The sequence below is a fragment of the Panthera tigris genome, chromosome B2 (genome assembly GCF_018350195.1).
Source record: "Panthera tigris isolate Pti1 chromosome B2, P.tigris_Pti1_mat1.1, whole genome shotgun sequence".
Taxonomy (NCBI): Eukaryota; Metazoa; Chordata; class Mammalia; order Carnivora; family Felidae; genus Panthera; species Panthera tigris.
Window position 1 is genome coordinate 140,542,137 of NC_056664.1, and position 25,465 is coordinate 140,567,601.

Consider the following 25,465-nt stretch of genomic DNA (forward strand, 5'->3'; position numbering starts at 1 on the left):
AAGTTTTAAATTCAAATTATTTGGGCTATCTGAGAACATACTAGGCATCTGAACTACGGATGGAAAATACCCTTTTTACATGCTTGAATAAGTCCAAAACAGCTTAAAGGATTTCTTCAATTTAAAAAAAAAATAATTCACTTCTGGGCTGAGGAAAAAAATATGATAAATTTCTACACAAAGGCAATGCCTTGAGAGAGAAATAGCTTAGGTGGCTGTGAAAATCAAGGGCTTTGTAGGGAATGCAACCCAGTCTACAAGCAAAGCTTCCTCGGGCTCATAATGTAGATGTCAAGGGTGTTTTCCAGAGGACCGGGCTCAGGTGGACTTAGGGGCTATCTGAATTCTGAGATTTCTTCTTCAGATGTATGTGTTAGTTACAGAGGGGGGTTAAAGACCCACCCGGGACAGAGACTAGAAGCTGTAATTGGTCTTACCATACAATGTTTTAAGTTCTTTTTGATGCTATTGAATGTGAAACGGGGACTTCTCAGGACAAGAGGAGTCTCAACTTGGCACAATTCACAGGCCTTGCAGCAAACCCCCACACGCCACGGGGAATCCCCCCTTATCTTTCTGGTAAGGTGTTCTGTGGTCCAGAAGCAGCTTCCCAAAATCTGCAAAAGACCCTTCTCTTGCGCTGATGGCGGCCGGCTTACACAGCACCATGCGCAGAGCACTTCCCAGGCCCAGCCACGAAACCGCAGCCCAGCGTTTGCTGTCTGCGGCCCTGGCGGGTCTGCCGTGGTACTGCGCCCCAGCCACGCTGCCCAGAGAGGGACCCTGCTCTCCAGGCTCTGGGGCCCCTCCGGGCCCACAGACAGAGGGGTCACTCTGCCTGCAAACTGCCACACAGCAAGGGACGCCATGCCTTTGTCTTTCTTGAGAAAAACCTTGAAACTATACTGGAGGCCTCCGGAACAGTGTGAGTATCCAGTGACTTTGCTTTCCTTAATGCATCATTTCTAAAAGAGAAAAAAGAATTGTAAAGACTCCATAGAAACTTGCCTCATCTACTTTGCTCCCAGACGACCCCCTCCCGTGCAACAAAACACAAAAACAAACAACAAAACCCAACAACCCCATCTCCCTAAAGACCTTGGCAGCTGCCGGCAAAGGAGGACAGACATGCTGTCCATGGATGTCCAAGAGGTGACGTTCTGTTGTTTTAGTTTTAATATCTCACAATGGTGATTGCAGCCAGAAACAAGAGCATTCCAAGGCTCCCTGTCTTACCGCCTCCTACTTGGCCCTTTGGTGCATGGGATTAGTGCCACCCCTGCTATGGGATCCAGTACCCCCATAGGGTGGCAGATCGTCAGCAAGGATCTGCATTTTCTACAAACTGTCAGACCCTCCAAGCCCCGGGCTGGTGAGTGCAAGCGGGTCCCTCCACCCGGTGCACCCCGCACCTTCCTGCACCCTGCAGCCTCTGGCTCCCCTTGCCCCCTAAGCACCACCCCTCCAGCCCAGCCCCTGCTGGCCTATAGCGGACTCATCCCAGCAGGTAGGAGGAGCCCTGGGGGGGGGGCATCTGCTACCACCCCCCACCCCCCCACCCCTGCCCCAGGCTTAGGGGCTCCTCTCTGCAGGCACCAGCACCCTTTGGACATCCGGCCATCCGGAGTGGCAGGGCCAAGACAACACAGCCGCAGCAGCATCAGAAATACATGGATTTTTGGTACAGCCACGAGCCCCATCCAATTAAAAATAATCACTGGCATGTTCCAAGTCTTTATTCCTGCCAAGTGAGTTGACGGCCGCTCGCGCAGAACAATGCTGTTTGTCAAACATGACCTCATTCTCAGAACTGATCAGAGAAGTTTTGAAGCACAACCTTCCCCCATTACTAGAAGGTCTAGAGGTTTTCCGGGGTGACCTTACTCCATAGTTAGGCCTCTTTCCTTGTCTGGGGACTGGAGCTGTGGGAGTTTAGGTTTTAAGTTCTCTATTTAGGGTTAGTGAAACAGGCCAAGCTGCTGAAGAAGAGACAGGCAGGGGGAGAGAGAGAGAGATGGCATATGTAATTCCTGCCTGGGAAGTATTTGGAAACTGCTAGTGGGGTGGGTGGGTGGGGCCGATGCTGTAACCATTAGAAATTACAGAGCAGGGGTGCTTGGGTGGCTCAGTCGGTTCAGCATCTAACTCTTGGTTTCAGATCAGGGCATGATCTCACGGCTTTGTGGGTTCCAGCCCTGCATCAGGCTCTGCACTGGCAGTGCGGAGCCTCCTTGGGATTCTCTCTCTCTCACCCACTCTCTCTGCCCCCCCTCACTTGCACTGTATCTGTCTCCCTCAAAATAAATATATAAACTTAAAAAAAATAGGGGCACCTGGGTGGCTCAGTCGGTTAAGTGTCCGGCTTCTGCTCAGGTCATGATCCCGCAGTCTGTGAGTTCAAGCCCACATTGGGCTCTGTGCTGACAGCTCAGAGCCTGGAGCCTGCTTCAGATTCTCTCTCTCTCTCTCTCTCTCTCTCTCTCTCTCTCAAAAATAAACATTAAAAACATTTAAAGTAAATAAAAATAAATATAGTACTTGTGTATAGTTTGAAAAAATTAAAAAAAGAGAGAAATTACAGAGCAAACCGTGAACACATATCTCTTACCATTACATAAAAGATGAAAGACAAAATAGGAGGGAAGTAAGTCAAGTACATGCCCCAAGAGGACCCATATATGTATATCTAAGAGACCAGTCCCTTGGTGGAAGCAGTGAATGGAAGGGAAAAGACAGGGACTGATATCAGACTAACCTGAGTTTCAATCCTGGCTCTGCCACTTAGGAGTTGTGTGACCTTGGGCAAGTTACTTAACTTTTCTGAAGGCCAGTTGAATCATCTCTAAAATCTGGCTATTCATACCTTCCTTCAGAAACTCAATGGCATTATCATTTATAAAACCTCTCTAGCAGGAGGTAAATACTACCGCCTAGCCTAAGAGTAGGTGGGGGTGCCTGAGTGGCTCAGTTGGTTAAGCACCTGACCTCAGCTCAGGTTATGATCTCCCAGTTCATGAGTTCAAGCCCCACATCAGGGTCTGAGCTGACAGCTTGGAGCCTGGAAACTGCTTCTGATTCTGTGTCTCCCTCTCTCTCTATGCCCCTCCCCTGCTAGTGCTGTCTCTCTCTGTCTCTCAAAAATGAATAAATGTTAAAAAAGATTTTTTTTAAATAAGAGTAGGTAAATATTGGCAAATAATATGTATTGATGAACAACTTTCTGCAACTTTTGGCAATCTTCCTAAGGTCTCCGTGCACAAGTCTGGAAGTTTATCAAGAGTCTGTATTTAACTTTTTCCATTCTGGTTGAGGATAACAGAAAAAGAAATTATACTAAAAAAGGAAAGAAAGAAGAAAGAAAGAAAGAAAGAAAGAAAGAAAAAGAAATACACTGAGAAATCCCACCTTTCTTCCTAGAGATATTCTTTATGTTTCCAAACTTTTCAAACATTTTTTTTACCCCAAATATCTGATACAGAGGTGCCAGATGGGAGGGGGTGGGGAGTAATCTGTATGTTGACCCAGGACACTGAGCTCTAGGTCCCTGACATCAAATTAACCATTATTTTGTCATATTGCACTCTTCCAGAATAACTTTTTCTAGAAAGTAACCCAATTATTTCTGACTTATATTTGCAATTCCATTGTTCTGCACCCTCACCAGAACTAGATATGGTCAGTCTTTTCAAATTAGCCATTCTTTTTGTTTTGGGGTTTTTTTTGTTGTTTTTTGTTTTTTTGAGAGAGCGAGAATGAGAGTTCGAGTAAGTGTGAGTGGGGAAGAAGGAACAGGGAGAGAATCCCAAGCAGGTTCCACAGTCAGTGCAGAGCCTGACATGGGGCTTGATCCCTGGACCCTGGGATCAGCCCAACCGACTGAACCACCCAGGTGCCCCTAATTTAGCCATTTTAGTAGGTGTATAGTGGTATCTTATCAAGGTTTTTATTTATATTTCCCTAGTGATGAATTTTTTCAGCATCTTTCCTGTGTATCTTCTTTGGCGTTTTCTGACAATTTGGTAAACTGTTCAGATCTTCTGTCTAGTTTTTAATTGTGTTGTTTATTTTCTTTGTTGTGGAGTTTTGAGAGTTAAAAAAAAATACAATCTGGGTATAAGTCCTTTATCAGATAGGTATTGTTCAAATATTTTCTCCCAGTCTTGGTGTGACTTTTTCATTCTATTTTCTTTTGAAGAGAAAAAGTTTTTCATCTTGACGAAATCCAATTTATCACCTTGATTCCCTCTTATGCGAGTCCTGCATTTGGTGTTGTAGCTAAGAAATCTTTGCCTAAACCAAAGTCACAAAACTTTTTCCTATGTTTTCTGCTACAAGTTTTACAGTGTTCTTCTATACGCATTGAGGTGTGTGGTCCATTTTAAGATAAACTTTGTATACGGTGTGAGGTTTGGATGGAAGTTCATGTTTTGCAGATGGATATCCAGGTGTCCCAGCATCATTTATTGAAAAGACCATCCTTTCCCCCCATTGAGATGCCTTTGCACCTTTGCTGAAAATCAACTGACCATCTATGTGTGGGTCTATTCTGGAGAGCATCTCGATTTTCACCATATAGTCCTGTATTGAAATTCTCAGCTGCTACGATGCCCAGACAGGATCCTCTCTCACTCCACGAGTGCTGCTCACTGGTGGGTCCCCACCACAGGCAGTACTGACGGCTCTTCTACAGCCTCAAAGCTTCTTGAGCCTCGCCCTAGTGGGGCTGGCTGCAGACGCATGCACAGGTCTCCCAGAGGTCGGGGAGGGGGGCCCACCACATTTTCCAAGAGTGCACGCCCCCCTCTGGAACATAGTACTGGGTACCCAAGAGGCTCTGAAGCCCTGGCCAAGCTGGAGGACCCAGATTTCCCCCACATCCTCTCACCCTCCACCCTAGCACACGACCTCCCCCCTCGTCTTCTCTTCATTCCAGTCAGGCCAGAGAACCTTCAAGAGAAAGATTGATTAGAAGTCTTGTCTGCCTTACAAAAACACGGGAGGTTAACTCCTCCGGCAGAGCCCGTCTTGGCCGCCTGTCTTCTTGCAGCTGCCTGGGGAGGGCTGTACTGAGAGGAACATCAGAGGAATCGCTCGCTTATTTCCCCAGCAGTTAGGAATTAGATGAAGTCATAACCAGGTCTACACTTGGCAGAGCACCTGGACACAATAGTATGCTTAACGAAATGATTAAATGTCTCCGCAGCGGAGCCCCATTTCATTTATGTAACTTTTATTGACCTGTAATGAAGGTCTGCCAAAATACTAGCACAGCATGGAGGGGCACAAGCGAGGCATCCACCAGCAGGCAGGGTCTAGACTGACCTTGTGGTCCCTCCTCCTTCCCCAAGCTGGAGAACTCCTGCCATTGTCCTCAGTCTTTCATCCACATCTCCTGTAGACAACTGAATGGGTACCCCGAACTGGAAAAAATCACAATAAAAATGTTACCCTTTTCAAAGTAAACTGACCCTGGCCAGGCAGGAGTGCAGAGGGCTGTGTCCTTAACTTTCCCACCTCTCTCAAGGAGGAGGCACTGCCTTCAGGACATTCAGGTGGCTGAAAACCATGTGGTGAGTATCCAGAGACATCCCTCAAGGTGGCCCACCAAAAAGAAATTCTTAAAAGGGTGAGTTTTAATGGTAAGATTCATTTGAGGAGCTCATCCATCCTATCCCTTCTGCAAGGTCCACAAAGCACCTTATCACATTAAGGGCTTTGAGAAGCCCTTCTGCAAATTCACCCAGAAATTTCCTAAACTTACGTTAAGAACACCTTTTTTCCCCCCCCCGCCAAACATCTGTTAACACCAGGGAACTTGGTTGAGAAATGATGTTCCCCCCAAATGCCATAAGATGTTCTGATAAAAAGCGTCTGTCGCTTTATTCTATTCAGCTTAGAATCAGTGAAGGGTGAAGACAATGAGGAATTTGGGGTTTCCCCGGGCTCCCTGCCTGCCTCTCTCTGGCACCCAGCTTGGGATGTGGGAAAGAAGCGATGACATCTTCCTGCCACACTGGTATGTGTGTGTTTGGGGAGCGGGGGAGGGGAGGGATTCAGAATCCCCAGCCAGAGCTCTGCCACTGACTAGTTAAGACTGCCTGAAACGGCTAGATCAGAAGAGTCCACCTCCCCAAAGTTAGCACGTATTGACCTCTGATGACACAGTCCGTTTCTAGCACATGGTTGTCTCTTCTTTCCTCTCGTGCTAGTTTGCCACAGATTTATTTTCTCCAAATATCACAACTGAATTAAAAACATTTTTTCTCCCCCCCACCCCCCAACACTGCTTACCACATCCCTCCCCTTCTCCAAAGTCACCTCTGGGACTAGAGGGCCAGCTGCGGAAAACTCCCAATCTGTCTTTTAAGGGGTGTCAGCCACTTTTAAGTGGCTGCCCCCCCTCAGCTTAGTGCCTCCGCCGCCACGAACGTGGAATTAGATTAAGCGCCGGCTGTCCCCCTGTCCCCGTGAAAAGCTCTCCGCGCAGTCAGGCAGCGGAGAAACCACCGAGTCAGCAGCTCAGACTCCTCCCCCACCCCCGTCTCCCTCGGCTCCGGGCACTGGGTTGTCATCTGGAGCGAGTGCACTCATTCTAATTCTTTATGCCTTGTTATTCTGTCAATTTCTTAATCTATTTATGCTGACTTTATTTTTAGTGTGCCTATTGTGACAGCAAATCCTGAAATTGCCTTGGTTGTTTTCTGAAAATGGCCGTTACCAAACCATAATGCAGACCCCGACTAAAATAATGTGAGCCCCAGGCGGTTTCTGGCGCCCACAGCAGCTGTCTACTTTTAGAGCTGCATATCAATTCTCCCCTCGGAGGGGCTGGCCCGGGAGGCGGCTAGGAAAGCAACGTGGTGTCGTATTTAGATGAGCGTCTCTGGGTCTCGCTGAAAATGCTCGCTGCCTCCCCTTTTGGAGAATTTCTTCAAACATTAATAAATTCCCTCCCCTCTCCCTGTCTTTTGTTGGCAAACTATAAAAAATGCAAATGATCCAGAAACCAATTAATTTTTAGAAGGCTGCAGCCGTTTTGCTGTATTCACAAGACATGGTGGGCACATTTAGGGTGTGTGTCTGCGAAAGCACACACATGTGGAAGGCATCCGACCGCTCATCACAGACGCATCAGATCTCCAGATATGAGCCATCATTCAGCCTCGTCAATGCCAACACATGCGTTTCAAAGCGCATTCCACTCCCAGAGAATCAGGAGGTGCCAAGGGCCACACAGAGGCCAGAAGGTGGCCACAAGATCGATACCCAGTCACACAATAATGCTTCACCTCCTGGGACCAAGGAAACGCTCTCTCTCTTCTGGTGGTTCTCCAAATGTCAAAATAGTATCCCTGGAGGAGAACACCGTCAACATTCCTCTGCCTCCCGTTACGTCACCCATGGCGGTCACGGCCCACCTAGCAGCCACTGCCCATCTCTCGTCTCACTTTGCTGGGAGCGGTTGGATTTGGTTGAGGTAGAGAGACGGGGGTTCCATTTTGTCAACCTCCCAAGGCACCACCGTGCCTGATCTAAGCACGACACTGTGATCCCACGATGCTCGGAGACCGGCCATGTGACCCAGTTGCAGCCAATGAGACACAGGGCAAGCCTGCTGATGGGGTTTTGGAGGCTCCTGATGTCAAGCTACTCTGGCGAAGTCAAGTAAGGAAAATGCCGTTGTGCACGTCTGCCACCTTCCTGTCCCAAAGAACACTTCTGTGTGCTGATGTGATGGCCGTGGCTTGCTGGTGTCTCATGACCACGAGGTGGAAGGCCTAGGATGGGGGAGCGGAAGCCGTCCAGCACCTGTGCCCATCCTGGGCTGGCAGATCTCCGGACTCCTGGCCGTGTGAGATAATTACCTCTCTTCATTGCTCAGCTACTGTTTGTCAGGTGCTTTGTTACTTGTGGGCAAAAGCATTCCTGATTGATACGAGGCTCTCCGGGTCGGAAGAGATGTACAGCTATGTCATCTAGAATCACTGCCACGGGCTGCTTGGCTTCCTGCTCTGATACGTCCATGGGGTGATCTTCTAAATTGTGCTCCAACAAGCAAAGAAGAGAACCTGTGCTCTCCTGGAGCACCCGGCCTGCACCAGCACCTCTGCTGGGAAGTCTTCCTCCTGTGAGGAGAGAACCCACTCCCCTAGCGTTCTGGAGAGAGTGGCGCCGGAGAGAGAGGCATGGGGGCTGCTCCCACAAGCGATGCTGGGGCAGGGGCTGAGCCCCCCTGTGAAGAGCAGAGGGATGTCAGGCTTATTGAGCTGTAATTCACATACCACACAACTCACCCCTTTAAATGCACAATTCAGTGTTTTTTTAGTTTATTCATAGATGTGTGCACCCATCGCAAGCCAATTTTAGAAGACTTTCATCACTTGCAAAGAAACCCTGTGCCCTTTAGCTATTGCTCCTCTGCTCTCCAACCCCCTTCCCTCCCCCCGCCCTGAGCAACCACTAATCTTTCTGTCTCTAGAGAGTCCCCTATTCTGGACATTTCATAAAACGGAATCACATAGTATGTGGTCTTTGTGACTGGCTTCTTTCACTCAACGTAATGTTTTCAAGGTTCATCTACATTACAACATGTATTAGTACTTCATTTCTTTTTATGGCCAAAAAATATTCCATTGCGTAGATATTCGGCCTTGTTATTTTTTGGTAATTACATTCTATAATGTCATCACAATCACTGAATTAGCAAATACCGCACCATTGCTGCTAGGGGAAATACAGGGTTAGGTTTCCGAAAGCCACTGGTCAGAACATTTTCCTCAATCAACACCCAACCTTGGGGCGCCTGGTGGCTCGGTCGGTTAAGCGTCCAACTTCGGCTCAGGTCATGATTTCGCGGTTCGTGAGTTCAAGCCCCATGTCGGCCGCTGTGCTGACAGCTCGGAGCCTGGAGCCTGCATCAGATTCTGTGTCTTCCTCTTCTCTGTCCCTCCCACGATTTCTCTCTCTCTCTCTCTTACACACAAAAAAATAAATAAACAAAAATTTAGAAATTAAAAAAACCCCACAACCTTGATGTACATGTATTTCTGCTTAAAGACACAGTATTTAATATATATTATTGGTTCGTTAACATTGAACTCACAGTCAACAGCACTATAACTCCTATCTGAATGAGTGGGGATGGGGATGGGGGAAGGAGAGCTGCCCGAGAGAACTCTTAGGATTAGACACACCTGTATCAACCCAAAATTGGCCCTAACTAGGATGACCAAGTGCCCTGGTCCTTGGAAACCCCTCAGGGTTTCCCAGGAGGTGGGACTTTCAGGGCTACAACCGGAGAGTCTGGGCAAACTGGGATGGTCGATTCACCCCACCTGCTTCCCTAGGTCTGTGCATCCACAGATTTGACTCCTACCCTTTGGAGTGACACAAAGATGATCCTCTCTTTCGTGAGAAGACCCTTCCATTGTTTGAAGACGTGTCTTGTTTTCTCCCAAGTTTTCTCAGACTTGACATCCTTAGTTTCTTGGACCTTCTTCACACTGGGCAGAGTGACAGGGGTCACTGGCTGATGACAGAGTTCTCTTCTTCTGGCCTCATTGGCCAGACTGCACTTCCCACCCTCTCTTGAAGGTCGGCGTGGCCCTGGGATGAACGTGAGCGCAGGCCATGTGGTCATTTGCAGACCTGGCTTTCACAAACCTTCCACTCACAGGCCCCACGTTCCTTCAGCACGAAGGGAGGCACCCACCCCGCTGCTGGAGGAGGGCTGCTCCCCACTTAGAAGCATCACTTAGTGAGCAAGTAATAAGCTGTTGTGTTCCGTCTCTATGGCAAGCGCGTTACCTGCCACTGCGGTGAGCCTCACTTTGATTCGCATGCTTTCAAGCTCCTGCATTACCATCTCCTTCTCTGCACACGTTCCTGCCTGTCTGGACTCTTTTTACAGGGGGCACCCCAAATCTGTCCATGTGTGATGCGTCTGTCTAGGGCAAAGGTTGATGCTCTCCCTCTTCCGATCACCCATATCTAGGGGCACAGAGTGAAATTACATAAGCTTTTTTGGGAGGGGAGCCCACCCTGTGGCTGACCTCTGTGTAACTTGCTACTGAACATTTCCTCCCCATACCACTTCGAGACACTGGGGGCACAACGATCAGCTTAACCATTAAATTCACCCATCATCATGACTTAGATATTCTGGATGCTATTCTGCTCACTGGTGCATTTACTCCTCCTGTCCCCCAGTGCCCCACCCCCCTGTTACAACCAGGGTAGCTGTGGTAACAACAGCCAATACCCAGATGGTAAATTCTAGATGCTTCATAAGTCCCAACTCTTAACACTCTTAACAATTCTTTTCTTCTTTTTTTTTTTATTGTTTTAATGTTTACTTATTATTGAGAGACAGAGAGAGAGATAGAACATGAGCTTGGGAGGGGCAGAGACAGGAGGAGACACAGAATCAGAAGCAGGCTCCAGGCTCCGAGCTGTCAGCACAGAGCCCGACGCGGGGCTCGAACTACAAACTGCGCGATCATGACCCAAGCCGAAGTCGGACGCTCAACCAACTGAGCCGCCTGGGCACCCCACCACTCAGCAATTCTAAAGGCAAAACTACTATGAGCCCCATTATATAGCTGAGTAAACTGAGGCACAGAGAGGTTAAATAACCTGCCCCAGGACATTTAGCTAGCAAGAGAGTTGGCTTTCATTCACCCCAGCAGTACAGTGCCAGCCCAGATTCTTAACTATTAGGATAATATGTTTTCTATGCCCCGGTCGTGTCTGAATCCATGTGTTACACAAATACGGAACAAGAAAGTGCCAAGGGCAGCGGGGACCCTCCCCTGGACAGCCCTTTGAACTAACACTCATCTGCTTCTGGGACACATTTTAGGTTTAGCTGTTCAACTAGTTGCTCAGCCCTTGGATGAGGGCTCCATGTTGCCTCCAGCCTATGTGTCCCCATTTTAGTCACAGGGATGTCATAGGAGATGGGGATCTGTGCCCAGAAAAAACGAGAATGGGCTCAGAGTTCTGCAAGTTTGAGGCCCTCCGGACACAGCCGCCCAGAATCCTTATGGACTTTCTGCCAAAGCTCAAGGGTATGACCTTGAAGATGCAGGAAATAAAACAGAAAGAGCTTGCCTTCCTGGGACCAGGGGTGTTGAAAGAGGCCAGACTCAGAGCTATAAAGGCAGAACAGGAGCAGCCCTGAAAGCCTGGCCATTATTCTGTGTCAAACTGAAGAGAAGTATTGAGAATGCATGCTTATAATCTAACAGTATAAGGTGAGGACTCAGATATGTATACCCTAGTAGAAGGATCGTTCTTGCCCTCTAAATCGCTTACTGATGGCATTCTATGCTGAGGACCAGCACAGCCAGATGGCACAGAGCGATCGCTTTCCAGCTTTATGCAAAGTAACTGGCTAAGCATTATACCAAAAAAGTGTCATCCACAAGCTTGACCCTTGTCAAAAGTATTTTCTTATTACTCTACGGCTGGAGTGGTGGACAAAGATGAAAGGAAATTGAGAACTTGTTTCTCCAGTGGTGGCAGCAGAGGCTGCCAGTGGCAAGATGGCAGGCTGGTTACACAGTATGTCCTGGGTCCGCGGCCACACGCGGCTCACGTTGGTTCCCATGGGCAGTAAGGACTGCCTTCGGCAAGCAAAGGCTGAGGCTGGGATTGAAAGAGGTTCCAGAGCTGGAGGATCCGTGGTAAAGCTCTTCTGGAAGCTTCCTGTCCTTTCAGCTCGTTCCGACCTATCGAGCCACCACCAGCAAGGCAGCCACAGGCCTGGAGTCTGGCCGGGAGGGACGAGGAACCTACTTCAGGGATGGGCAGGGAGTGGCTGAGTTTCTACCAGTTCAAGCACGGCCTTCAGTAACTGACAGGTTGCAAACAACTGCAATCCTGCTAAAGAGCCTGGAAATTCAGCTAATTCACTCTGCGTGTTCTGTCCTGGGGTCTGTGAAGATGACAGCAGGGCTGGTCCCTTCTGAGGGTTGTGGAGGAAACCCTGCTCCGGGCCTATCTCCTTGGCGAGGAAATGGCCCAGCTCCCGTTCACGTCATGTTTCCCTGTGTGTCTGTGTCCAAATTTCCCCTTTTTATAAGGACAGTGTCATTTTGGATTAGGGACCTTCCTACTGAAGTCATTTCAATGCAGTTACCTCTTTAAAGGACCAGTCTCCAAATGTGGTCACATTCTGGGGGACAAGGGGTTAGGGCTTCAACATCTGAATTTTGGGGTGACACATAATTCAACCCCCAACACTCCTTTCCCCACCTCAAGTTTCTCTTACCATTTTCTTTCTCTCTCTTTCTCTTTTTTTTTTTTTTTGCCTTCTTTACTTTAAAGCATTTGTTAGTACCTGCAGTCATTTCATTTATTTGTTTGGAAAGTATCTTTCCCACTTGAATGGAACGTCCCTGAGCATTTTCTCCCCTGGGGACCTACCACACTTGCGGGCTATGTGAATCTGGCTTTCACCTGTGCCTCTTGGTGGCCCACTCCCCCTTCTAGTGACAGCGGCACTATCCTCAGCTGCAGAAGGCTCCAGGAAACCCACAGGGGACAGAGAGGAGAGACTTAAACCTGCCCCAGAAGGCCTAGGAGGTGGCAGAAGGATCACAGCCTTTCTTTCTCCTTGTTATCACCTCATTATTTTCCAGGTCTTGGCCTCCTTCCAGAAACAAGATGGAAAGTCCATCACACAGCTCATTTTAATTCACATTTCTCTGTGATGCCTCAGATTGTTTATTTTCCATAATAATATCATTAATTTTTTTTTTTGAAGAGTTATCTTCTGTGTGGTAAACACAGGGGCAGGTAAATGCCGTTAGAGCCACTCAGGCCTGGGTCAGCTGCCGTGGAATCGGCCTGAGACGAAGGAGGTGCTGCTACCTGGGTGGCAAGCCTGAGGCTTTCTGAAGCACCAAGGTCTCTCTAGAAGGAAGTTCTCCTTCGGTGGAGGAGTCAGGAGCTCAGGAGTGGCCCTGAGAAGCCAGGGTTCTAATTAGTGCCTGATAAAATTACCATCACCACATCACCACCGCCACCACCATCATCGTCACCAAACCACCACCACCACCATGATCACCATCGTCACCAAACCATCACCACCACCATGATCACCATCATCGTCACCATCATCCTCACCACCAACACCACCACCATCATCAACGTCACCAAACCATCATCATCACGACTGCATTTACCAAGTGTCTGCTCTCTACCAGGTCCTCTGTTAAGTGCTTGGCCCACAAGATCTTCTAAAAATAGCACCCAAAGGCCAAAACACTTCTTGCGTCAAAGAGGCGGTAAACCGATACAAGTCACGAAAACGTAGGCGCTCACCGAGCACAGAGGATCTTCACCACCGCACGCGTCGCCGATAACCAGAACCTCGTGCCACCTCATAAGCGTCTACAAGGGCAGCTGGGCAGCTCTGCTCACCTCAGTTGGCCTCGCGCAGCGTCCGCGCTTGGCCTGGAGTCGCTGCTCTAGGCTGGGCGTGGCTGGAGGCCTCAGCTTCTCCCTGCGGAGCTCAGGGATGACTCCACTCCAGGTGTGTGCATTCTGGGCCCAGCTCAAGGGGCGGCAGCTGCTCCGAGGGAGCCTTTCCTCGTGGCGATGGCCAAAGTGCAAGACATCGATGGGAACAGACGCGTTCTCCCCAGAACCATCACGTGGGACTCTCCCCAGTGCCCGCTGGCCTAAGCGAGTCACGTGGGCAAGCCTAGAGCCCGCGGAGCAGGGATGCCTAGATCGCCGTCGTGTGTCACCGAGGACCTTGGTGGTTTGTGATGCTGTGTGACAACGACACCTCACACCCCCTTCCTTCCTCTTCCGGGCGGTGGAGGTGTCTCCCTCTCCTGCTCCTGGACGGTGAAGCCAGGTCAGGGTGAGGACATGGTGAAGAGCAGGGGCGGGTGAGACGGTGGACGGCAGAGGCTCCAGGCAGGGGCGTGGAGCAGCCCAGGTGCCACGAGACTGTCTAGTAAGGACTCGATTTCTGTTTCTGTCAGCTGCCAGCTTTGTGACCTCAGACAAGCCCGTCAACCTCTCTGAGCTCCAGTGACCGCGCCCGTATGTAAAATCAGGGTAATAATGGCCCAGAGGCGAGGCTAAGAATTAGCACGTGTAAGTCCCCAGTCTCTTCGCTGCTTCTGGGCGGCAGGGGGACTTGGGTGGAAGCATAACGAGACGTGATTCTCACTAAAGAGCTGGTCACCAGAGAGGGTCAAGCAAAGAGCGTGCAAACGAGGAAGAGAGGAAAATGCCCCAGGCGAGCCGGGGCAAAACCAAAGCAGGACTTGACTCCGCAGAAGCCCCGGAGGTGTTTTCAGCATTTATAGAATCAGGGAGCAGCGAGGATGCTTCTGGCATCGGGCACAGAAAACGGTGCCACGTGTTATTTCACACCAGGCGGCTGAAGGTAGGGTGGCACCAGCTTCGGCCCGTGGGGCTCCGGGTCCCCGTCGAGCTGGACATCCAGACACAGTCTCGAGAGGAAGGGCGTCTCTCAGGGTCTCTCCCGAGCGAGCGAGGAACGTGGCCCAGGCTGCACGCGGGGCCCACTTCCAACCAATCACCGTCAGGGAGCTCAGCTTGCTCTTGGGCTTGGGCCAATCAGGACGCCTCCTGGCGCTGGGGGGGGAGGGGGGTGGTCTGTCCGGAAGGAAGGAACGGGCGGTGTTGCCAGGGCCGAGAGGCAGAGGAACACTTCCCAGGGGCCCGGAGCCGGAGGAGGTGTGGTGCACCGCCGGGCTGCGGTTGTGTGGGCGCCGCGGGCTGGGGCGCAGCGCACGCAGGGGCTTCAGGCCCCGCCGCAAGTCATTCAGAACGATCTAAAACCCACCGAGGCCTCCCAGTAACTGGAATCACGGGGAGCCCAGCACCGGGCGCAGGTGACACTGGGCTGCAGCGCTGGGTGGGGGGAGCGGGCCACGGGTCCCACCGATCGCTGCGGGGCAGGGGAAACGGGGTTCCGCCAGCCCAGCCGACGGGTGGTCTTGGGACCTGCAACTTCCCACGACCGGGTGGCCAGTGGGGGCGTTCAGCGTTGGCACCCGGGAGATTGGGGAATTGTGTGCCTCCCACGCACCGCTTCTCGAGGTCAGCATCGGGAAGCAAGTTCCCGCGGAAGGGCCGGGTTTCCTGGACACCATCTTCCTGGGGCCTCAGGGGGAGTGGAGGTGCTGCACCAGCGGCCGCTGACCCCTGGGTCCAAGTCTAAGTTCCCAAAGCTGTGGGTGCAACTGGGTTTCCAAGCTTCCTGGGGGAGGGTTTTCAGGATGTGAGCAAAATCACAAAGGGGACTGTGGGTCCTAAGTATCCTGGTCCCTGAGCTGTGGCTCTCTGACCCCAGCAGGCGTTTATTCCCAGGTAGGGGCAGAGGTTGGCAATGCAGAGGTTGGGCATCAGAGATGGGTGCGGAAAAAGGCAGATCTCAGACCTGGTGGCTCCAGCATCCCAGCTGGTGGGGAGACCTTGAGTGATTTGGTTCACCCATAAACTGGGTAGGACAGCCTCGGTGTGTGCCACCGCATAGCCACCCACCACAGACGCCTGTAGGGACTTGCCAGTGCCCGGAAGTGCTGGAGTCACCAGGTCTGCTCTGGGGCCTCTACTGCCCTCCCTGCCCTTTCTCCCTGCACGTCTGTCACCTTCAAAGGGCTTCTCCAGCACCTGAGCTCCCTTTCTCTCCAGCCTGGGCAGTCTTCATTAAGGCGCATGGTGCTCTGACTCCTCAGCTCTTCTCTTCCCAATTTATGGTCGACTGCATGCCGCCAGAGCCTAATCTCTCAATTTCCAAATGTCCAACACTTGCTTTCAAGACAGCTGTCTCTGTGATGAGACTCAAGAACCAATTTTAATCTGAAAAGCCAAGAACTTGACACTCTCCACCCTGTCCCCCTGTCTCTGGGCTCTTTCTATTTTCTGGGCAGGGTGTGCTGCTGAAGTCATCGGAAGAGGGAGGCAACTTGATACAACAGGGAAATGTGCATGAAAGAAACCTCAGTCAATGACACCAAGGTTTATCCTGTCACAAGAATGTGATTCAATTGAGAACTTCTTTCTTTCTTTCTTTTTAAGTTTATTTATTCGAGAGGGAGAGAGAGAGAGGGCGCGCACCAGCACAAGTTGGGGAGGGGCAGAGAGAAAGAGAGAATCTGTGCTACCAGCGCAGAGCCCAATTTGGGCTCTCGGGAAACCACAAGATCATGACCTGAGCTGAAACCAAGAGTCCGATGCTTAACTGACTAAGCCACCCAGGCGCTGGACAATTTCTTTTTGATTTGAGACGATTGGCCAATCAGAGTTTGGGACAAAGTCGATAAGGAGTTTGTGTGGAGAGCAAGGAGAAGATCACTTGTCTGAGAGCCGACTGGTAGAGCCGAGTTCCAGTTGGGGGCTGATGCTATCTGTGGGCCTTGAGGCAAGCCTTAGCCTCCCAAAGGCTCAATTTCACCACCTGTAATACGGGGCTTGACCAGATGATTGTTTTGGTCTGTTCCAGCTCTGAAGTTCTGTGATGCTAGGATTCATGCCAAGAACAATTAAGGCCAGAAGCCAGATTTCTGATCTTGCTGAACTGACCACCTCTCCTTCTTTAAACTGAGTTTTCTTTTCAGTTTCTAAATCCAATTGTTTCTGTAACTGTTGGGCATTAGGTTGACCGTGGCCATCGGATGACAGCTGGACCCCCATGTAAACATTAGAGTGTAACAGGAAAAAGATCACGGGCTTTGGGGGCGCCAGGGTGTCTCAGTCGGTTAAGCGTCCAACTCTTGATTTCAGCTCAGGTCACGATCTCCCGGTTCAGGGGATCAAGCCCTATGTTGGGCTCCATGCTGACAGCGCAGAGCCAGTTTGAGATTCTCTCGCTCTCTTTCTCTCTCTCTCTCTGCCCCTCCCCCGCTCACACTGTCTCTGTCTCTCTCAAAATAAATAAATAAACTTAAAAAAAAAAAAAAAAAAGTCATGGGCTTTGAAGTTAGACCAGCCCAGGATTTATGTTAGGAGGTGTTCAACTGGAAGTAACTAATAACTACCTAACAGTGACTTCCAACCATAAAGACATTTTCCACTCACTCAAGAAATCTGGAGGTGGGAGGTCCTGAGATTGGTTTGACAGGCCAGTGGCCAACATTCCAAGTTCCGTTTCCCATCTTCAGCGGGTTGGCTTTATCCTTGTCACCTCATGGATCTTAAAAGGCTGCCCCGGGCCACACACCTTACCTTCCTACAATATGCCGATAGACAGGGAGGAGAGGTGATAGACTCACAGGGAGAGAGTGTTTTCCAGAAGCCCCTGCTCCCACACTTTTTTCTCCGGACTCGTTGCCCAGAACGGGTCCCATGCTCCCTCCCGTATCAGCCACTGGCAAGGGCGCCAGGATTCTTGTGGCCCGCTAAGCCCAATCATAATGCTCACAAGATTTGCCACCTGGTTTTTTAAATTTGGGCTTCACTGGGGTACCGGGGTGGCTCAGTCGGTTAAATGTCTGACTTCGACTCAGGTCATAATCTCACAGCTCATGAGTTCGAGCCCTGCATCGGGCTCTCTGCTGACAGCTCAGAGTCTGGAGCCTGCTTCCGATTCTGTGTCTCCCTCTCTCTGCCCTCTCCCGCTCGCGCTCTGCACTCTCTCTCTCTCTCGAAAATAAATAAACATTAAAAAATAATAATAAAATTTGGGCTTCATTTAACTGCCTGTGTGATATTGAACAAATCACTCAGCTTCTCTGAGCCCCGTTTTCAGCAGCTGAAATAGAGGCATAATCACACTAACTTCACAGGACGGTGGGAAGGACTGAGTCAGATGATGTGTGGGAAGTCTCCAGGGCATTTGACCGTCCCCTGCACGCCCCACATGCTCAGGAAATGGTAACTCTTGCCCTTCCTAACATCGCTTTGGATGACGGTCGGAGAGGGTAGCCTCGCTTAGCCCTCTCGTCCCCGTTTGCAATTTCCATAAACTCCATTTCCGTGACAAGACACGCAGGAGCTTGCCAAAGTCAACACGTCGTCGGGCTCCAGTGTTTCCCGCTGTGGCACCTCCTGTCCTCACGGGCTCGGTGCCGCTCTGTACACAGCGGTTTTGGACGGTGGCCACTGCACATTTTGTGTCTGGATTTCTTGTGGGGGAGATTTAGCATCTGGCAGGATGGCCCCTGACTGTGACCCGTCTCCAGCAAGCATTGTCGCTGGGCGTGAGCTGCGACGAGACTTCTGTGAGGAGGGAGAGAACGGGCGTCCGCGGGAGAGGTGCTGCTTCCCTGGGACAGGGTGCCCTTCAGTGCTCCCACGGGGTTGGCTAAGGGGCGCCTCAAATTGCAAATCGAGCGGGGTTCTAGGGCTTCCGTCCCCTCCCCGCCTGCAGCCAATCCATCAGCTCTCTCTAAAGCCCGCCCTCCTCCCACCACCTCTTCTCCTGTGGTCCCAGCAAGCCACTCCCTGGTCCCCTCCTGCCCCCCACCTGCCCTCACCTCCTCAGCACAGGCTCCTCCCAGCAGCCAGGCCGCGGTCCAAGGACGGGCACCATGTCAGATCTTGCCGCGGCTTGGGCCCTTCCTGTGGCCATTCCATTACGGGTGGAATAAAATCCGAGGCCTCATGGTCTGACCCTGCCCACCTCTCAACCCCTGTCCTCACTCAGGGCCAGCCTCAGGGCGACCCATCTGCAGCGCACAGGGCCCCAGGCTTGCTCCTGACTCTGCTGTCACTGCCTGGAAGTTCTTAATCACTTCTGAACAAGGGTCTGCATTTCCGTTCTGCATGGGGGCCCATGAATTACGTCCTGTCCTTACCTTCTTACCTGCCACACTCAGCTCCCCTTCTCTAGAACACCCGGGTGTCCTTGTCCTCCTCGGCGTTGGCTGTTTCACCAGCTCCTTGTGGGGTCACTGCCTTCTCGGCGAGCCAGCCTCAGAGAAGACCCCCACCCCACTCCCCGTTGCCCGCCTGCTCATTGCCCACCCAGCACCCACCCTCTCGTCACACCCTCTTCCGGGGCTGGGGCATCAGGACCCTTCCGTGATGCTGGAGGCTCACCTTGTCCCTTGTACGCCAGAGGCCCCACAGGCACACGTTTTGTCACGTGCATTATATATGTTCCTCACAAGTGAGCATAACAAATGTCTGGTTCCAGAACTTGGGTTCTGTCTGTGGCTCGGAGGAAGTAACCACGGAGTTCAAAAGTGTTGTTCACAGAAAGCGTTAACTGCTCTGTGACGTTGACTTGGGACAGGGGTCATCTGAAGGACAGAGTGAGTACAACTGTCCCTTCGGTGGTACTGGCACTGACTCGTGCATAGATGGGATTAATTGAATATCCTGACTGTTCAGTGGAGAGCTCTGATGTAATAAAATTAGGAACCGAAGTAAAGGACTGTGCCCAGGAGAAGAGCACCTTACACACACACACACACACACACACACACGCACAAACATGCACACACACACCTATGTGCACACACACCGCACACGAACGTGTACGTGCACACACACACATGCACATAGACACACATGCACACACACACACATACGCACACCACACACAGAGTCTAAGGCAGTGTCTCTCTTCTGAGCAGTGGGGAGGTCTCTGCCTGCAGCTGGGAGGTGGACTGAGCCCCAGATTCACGGGACTGAGGGGGCTGCCGGGGAGGTACGCACCCCTCCCCAGGAGTCCTGGGGTGCAGCCGCCTCTGACCTCGGACCCAGCGGCATCAGGCCGAGAGGGGGCTGGGATGCAGAGGACCCAGGGATCCCCAGCCTGCGCCAGGTGGCCCGGGGAGCACCTTCAAGGGCCTGAGTAGCTCTAGTGCCCCAGCAGGTGTTTCAGTCCCTTCTAGAGAAGATCTGGAGAGCATTTTAGGTTTGAAGGCTAAAAATTACTGTCTCTTCTGAAGAGACCCATTGCTGGCCTCAAATGGCTTGGCCTGAGGCTGCGACACCAGGCAGCTTGGCTCTTTGAAGTCGCTTGTGTCCTCAGGGGGCTGTGAGGCTCGGGAAAGACGCAGTGAAGTGCTCAGTGGGGGGCCCCAGCTCAAGGCAATGGGTCAGTCGGTGGCTTATCACTCAGTCCTCTTGTTCGTGAACATAACATACCCGGGCTAGTTTAAGCTGAAAGGGAATTATTGGTTATTGGGTGATCCACAGAAAGCTCTAGGGAGCTGGAGAAAGAGAGCAAGGCTGGTCTTCCAGGATCCGTGCCTAAAATCGTCCCACACCTCAGGTGGCAGGAGCTCAGCCCCATGGCCATCTCAGTGGCCACCGCCCTGATGCCACTTCTGCCCTGGGAACGGGACCCGGTAGCTCTGGGCGGGCTCTGCAGCCTCAGCCGACATCTTCACCCGAAAGTAGGCGTATTTGCTTCACCAGGGCGAGCAGGACAGGAGCCCCCCCTCCCCCTCTCCCCCACGCTGAGCCTGTTCCCGCATATTCTTTACCTCTGAATCAAGGGCTTGCGTGGGCGTGGCTCATTGATGGGGCTGCGTCCTAGCTGCAAGGGAAGCTGGGGATCGAATCCTGGCTTCTCCAGAGAGAATTCCTCTCAGCCTGAAGATTTCCTCAAATAAGGAAAGCTTAGAAGACAAAGTATCTACATATGAGACAGCTGTACACGATGCGGAGCATGGGCACCAAAATCAAAGGAAACTTCAAAAAGTAGTCTTCACCTAAGCCAGGGGCTTGGTTTCTCTGTCCAAGGCCCATTTGGCATCTGCCTTTGGGGCGGTGGCAACACGGTGTCCCATGACAAGACTGTGACAGGACTGGGGACAGATCGCTGGGCGGGTGGACAGCCTCTCCTGACCACTGAGGTCTGGGGCTGGGGTCATACAAGACTAGTGTCCGGTTACCAGGCTTCTGCAGCTTCCAGCGGCTCCTGCTTTGAACCCCAGAGTTCCAGTGGTGCAATTTCTCCAACAGGCTGTTAGGCCAGGGCGCACCACCCAAGGGAAATAATAATAAAAATGATCATCGTCCTAATTTGCATTGTGCCCGGCGCTGAACCAAGCACTTTAAATCTCTGAACACTCACAGTAACCCCACAAGGTGGTTGATTACTATCCCCGCCCGACTGATGTGCAGAGAGGCCAAGAAAAGCATGCAGCCGGTATGTGGAGGACTGGGATTCGAACCCAGGTCCTTACTCCTTAGTCACAAAATGTGCTGTTGCTCTGCGAGCTGCAGACATGAATTCTCCAAGTCTCGCTCCCAACCTAGCCACATATACTACCACACAGAGGCCGCAGTGGGTCGTGTGAGGGATCCCCAAGGTACAGTGTGACAACACACGGCGTGTAGGGGACATGGCTGTCCTCCACCGGGTAGGGATATCCCCTAAGGATCCCACGGTGTTCCTCCCACACAGGGGGACTTGGGAGTGGGGGAGGGGTCCCCACAGGCAAACTGTCTGAGGAAGAGGGTGAACCCTTCACGTCTCTGAGGACACGACAGCTCCCGCAAGAGCCGAATAGGGCCAGAAAGCTGGTCTTTCCCAGCGGGAGGCCCAGAGGCTGGACATGCAAAGTGTGAGACCCCTTTGGCCGGGGGTGGCAGGCGGGGCGTGGACAGGTGTCCAGAGAGGGGGCATGGCCCAGACTGCAGCTTCTGAAGACAGCATGCTGTGGAAGGTGGTCCTAGCTCAGCCTGAACCACCACTTGCCTGGTGAACTTGGTCAGCTCGGAGGGTAAAAGTACTCTAGGGTACTCGGAGGGTACTCGGAGGGTAAAAAGTACTCAACTTGTTTGTTGGTCTGTTGGTCTGTTTATTCGAGCGCTGACTTGTTTTTAGAAAAGAATCTGCAGTAGGATATAAGAAAGCAAAACATGAAATTATATATATATATATATATATATATATATATATGGCCCAGGAGAGAGATTTAAAACCAAAATTAAGACAAGGATAAAGTCAGAATGCAAACATTCAAGCCATGGGGGTCGGCCTAAGGACCACGGTGCATCTGCAGTGTGGTTTCGAGATTCTTCTTGGCCAGAGTGAAAAGACACATCCAGTCAGCTCCCTGACTCACACGTTTTCCAGTCTCCCTGCTTCTGCCGGCGTCTTTCCAGGTCAGAAGTCCTGTTTTTAGTCTGTTCTCACGGGGACCTCACTCTTGCTCTCTCCCTCTCTGCCCTCATTTCCCTTGCCCTGCCCTGGGTTTATTTTCAGCCGCCTCTTCTTTCTGAAGCTGCAGGGGCTGCACAAAGGAGGCCAGGCTCCAGCCCTCCGGCTCCTCCCCTCCTTGGGGGAACAGGCCCACGTCAGCCCCGGCCTGCCCTCCCCGCGTGGCCCGCGTGGGCAGCCAGGTTTGGAAGCCAGCGTGGAAGGAGACTCGCACCCGGCAGCAGCCAGCGCGGGATAGAGTAGAGCTCCGGCTTCTCCTTCAGAGCTAAGGGACCGCTCTGACCTCCCTCGTTACTCCTGGCTCGTTTATAATCAGCTTTTCCATTATCTTGCAGCGAAGCCCTCCCAGAATCACATTAATTGCCTATAACTACAGCTGGGTGGTTCATTTATTCTTTCTAATTTGGAAGATCCAAATGGTTTAACCCCTATTTTTATTTTAAAAGCTTTAGGGGTTTTGTAAACTTTGGAGGCCCTAAAGCCATCGTGGCAGACACATACGCGCTCACGTAAGTCCGAGCGCACGTGCACCTTCACACGCCCCATGGCACGTACCACGCAGGACGGACCTTTCGGGTCAGGGGTCGGAGGAGGGTGATATGACCTGAGGCATTGCTGTGTAGACAGCGCTAGTGCCATTATCACCCACACCGATGACGCCACCACCACCACCTTCCCTGCCACCATCTCCACCTCCGCCCCACCCCCACTATCGCCACCACCCCCATCACCACCCCACCGTCACCTTCACCACCACTCATCCAGGTGCCCGAAATCCCACCGTGGCACCATTGCAGTAGGAGGGGAGCTCCAATGAGTGTGTGTGAGGCTGAGAGTGTGCGGGCACGCGCACAGGTACACGCACGCACGTGCGTGCCTTATCAGTTAAATAATGAACAAAGAAATGTGAAAAAAGGAAACTTCTGCCGACCCCTCTGCAACATTGTCAGAGCTCTTGTTTACATATTCATATCGTAACAGAACAGAGCGTAAGTTTGTCTTAAGCAGATCATCAGAAAACTGGAGTACGCGGAAGAGAAGTGGTTCTCAAACTTTCTCATGCAAGGGAACACCCAGGGGGCTGGCTGGACGGCTGAGCCCCACCCCAGCGTTTCCCAGTCAGTAGATCCGGGGCGGGGCTTGATAGTTTGCGTTTTCGAACAGGTTCTCAGGTGCTGCTGGTTCCGGGCCACACTTGAGAATCAGCACAGTAGGTTAGAACACACCCAGACTCACACACGGGCACACACACCACAGACTCGTGCATCAACCCTTGCAGAATGGGGCAGCCCTTTTCGATGTAAAAATTCTTGTCAAAAGAAAGCTTGAAGAATGTAAAGAAATTAAAATGATGAGATAAAATCATACTAGCCAGCTGAGAAGAGTAGTGTTCTAATAGCGGCCCAGAGGTGTGAATTTGGGGCTTCCAGAGATTATGCGAAGTTTTGAGGTTCAGGGAAACATAAGCTACCCTAAGTGGGGGATGGAACCCTTCAGGAACGGCTGGAGGCCGAACTTAAACAGGGACTGAGGGAGAGTTGGGCAGGGGGCTTGGTGAGGCGGCAGGCAGGGAGGGGTTCCTGCTGGAGGGAGGAGTGTAGACGAGAAGGTGATGGTCCAGGCGGTGGGGGGCAGGACCACAGACCAGCACTGGCCGCCCTGAGGCCTCTAGCGGCCTGGAGATGCCTCCGGTCATTGCCAGGATTGAATGAGATTGCGGCCTGCTCCATTGCAATTCAAGGGAAAAACAGACCGGCTTGAAGTTGTATGTAAATATTTGTTCCTTTGTCCCAGACTCGAGCCTCATGTTTTCAAAAGGAATGGAAGAAAAGGTGTGTGTGTGTCGGGGGTGGGGGGCACGTGGGGTGGGGTCAAAGCCCCACTCCACCCCCAGCTCCAGTTATCCCTGTCTTGTCTCTGGAATGCCCCTTCTGGCATGTTCTTTGTCTGAGTGGCTTTCCATTTCCAGAGTTTCTGCTAAAGGTGCAGATGTCCCCGGTGCAAGATGCCTTGGTGCAAGATGCCTTGAGCGGGTAAACGCGGGGAGGTGGCTTCCAGGCTGGCACCCTCCTGTTGCCCACACAGATCCGGCATGTTCGGGCTAACGCCTCTCACCTGGTGGCCCAGGAGTATATTTTACGCTGTTATTTCAACCCTCCCCGCATCTAGGGAGCAGCCAGAAAATAACAGGTCTCAAAACAGACCGGGTTTGGAGACCTCAATATTCAGATGGAAAGAAACCTCATTTGAAGCCAATCCCAATTCTAGACACAAAATATGGGCTTGTTACCAGGAAGTATCGAGGCCCTCAACATTTCTTGAAACAAACCCTTCCTTGCCCTCAAATCACATCCGTGACATTAACCCAGGTCCCGCCATATGGCTCAGAGGGCGTCTGCCTCGGAGGGTTCCCTAAGTCTGCTATGACTGGACTCCCCAGGGGAGCATTTGCAAATCTCAGTGCCCAGAACACACCCCAGTCCAGTTAATTCAGATCTCCTGAGGGGCGACCTGTGCATCTGCTTTTTTTTTCAAATGCTCCAGATGATGCTGACGGGCAGCCAAGTTTGAGAGCCAGTGGCTCTGTCTTGTTCAAGGTGAGAGAAACCTGGTGGGCTTCCTCCCCAACCTGCTGGCTCTCCGGCTTCAGGGAAATTAACCTGGAGCCCACGAGGCTCAGCGCCCTCACCCGTGAGCTGAGCGAGTAACTCTTTCGTCACAGGGTTGTTGTGAGCAATGCGGAGAATGTGTGTGAACACGTCCGGGGCACAGGTAGCGCCTGGCAAAAGGGAGAGGCTATTATGTGTAATTTAAGAAACTGAGGCACAGGGGCGTCATGTATACCTGAGTCTGGGTCCGTGTCCCATCTGGAAGAGGAGATGGTCGCATTAGACGATGTCTTAGGCTCCTCTGAGCTCTCACACTCTGGGATTCTGCAAAGGGGCTGAAATGAGTCCTGTCTCCCCTCCAACACCTGAGAAAACCATGGGAATCCACACTCAGTAAAACAAAATAGGCAAAACCGGGCACGCGGGCTACTGGATTATTCTCCTCCCCACCTCCCGGGTTGCTCTGGGACCTCATCTCAGCAGAGATCGGCCTTTCAACCTCTTGCCCTCCTTTGCCACCAGGTCATGTCTGGGGGCAAATGGACAGGGCCCAGGAGTGACCAGTCAAGGCCACGGCCCCTCAGGCAGTGCTGCAGGCAGACCACGGCTGGGAGGCTCCTGGGCCCCAAGAGAGGGTGTTGACAAACATCTGGAGCAGGGGTCCTGGACCTTGGTACTGTTGACATTGGGGGTGGCTAATTATTTCTGGGGGCTGTCCGGTGCATGGAGGGGCGCCCAGCGG

At 51.7% G+C, this 25,465-nt stretch overlaps 1 protein-coding gene across 1 annotated transcript; it reads right to left on the reverse strand.

The window, feature by feature from the left end:
- Positions 1 to 427: 427 nt before the first annotated feature.
- LOC122238865 lies at positions 428 to 22,660 on the reverse strand. The gene is made up of 4 exons (XM_042987626.1): positions 22,624 to 22,660; positions 13,429 to 14,099; positions 5,323 to 5,420; positions 428 to 965 (listed from the first exon to the last, which is right to left on the reverse strand). Exons 1-4 carry the CDS (start codon positions 22,658 to 22,660, stop codon positions 830 to 832), a joined length of 942 nt encoding a protein of 313 aa, XP_042843560.1. The 3' UTR covers positions 428 to 829.
- Positions 22,661 to 25,465: the final 2,805 nt, after the last annotated feature.

Coding starts and splice junctions, on each gene's coding strand:
- LOC122238865 (XM_042987626.1), bottom strand. CDS start 22,660: ATGGGGCGTGTGAAGGTGCACGTGCGCTCGGACTTAC. Junction 14,100..22,623: donor GCACGTGCGCTCGGACTTAC/GTGAGCGCGTAT, acceptor GCTAATTCTTAG/CCTCGCCTCTGGGCCATTAT. Junction 5,421..13,428: donor GCTGCGCGAGGCCAACTGAG/GTGAGCAGAGCT, acceptor GATTTTTTCCAG/TTCGGGGTACCCATTCAGTT.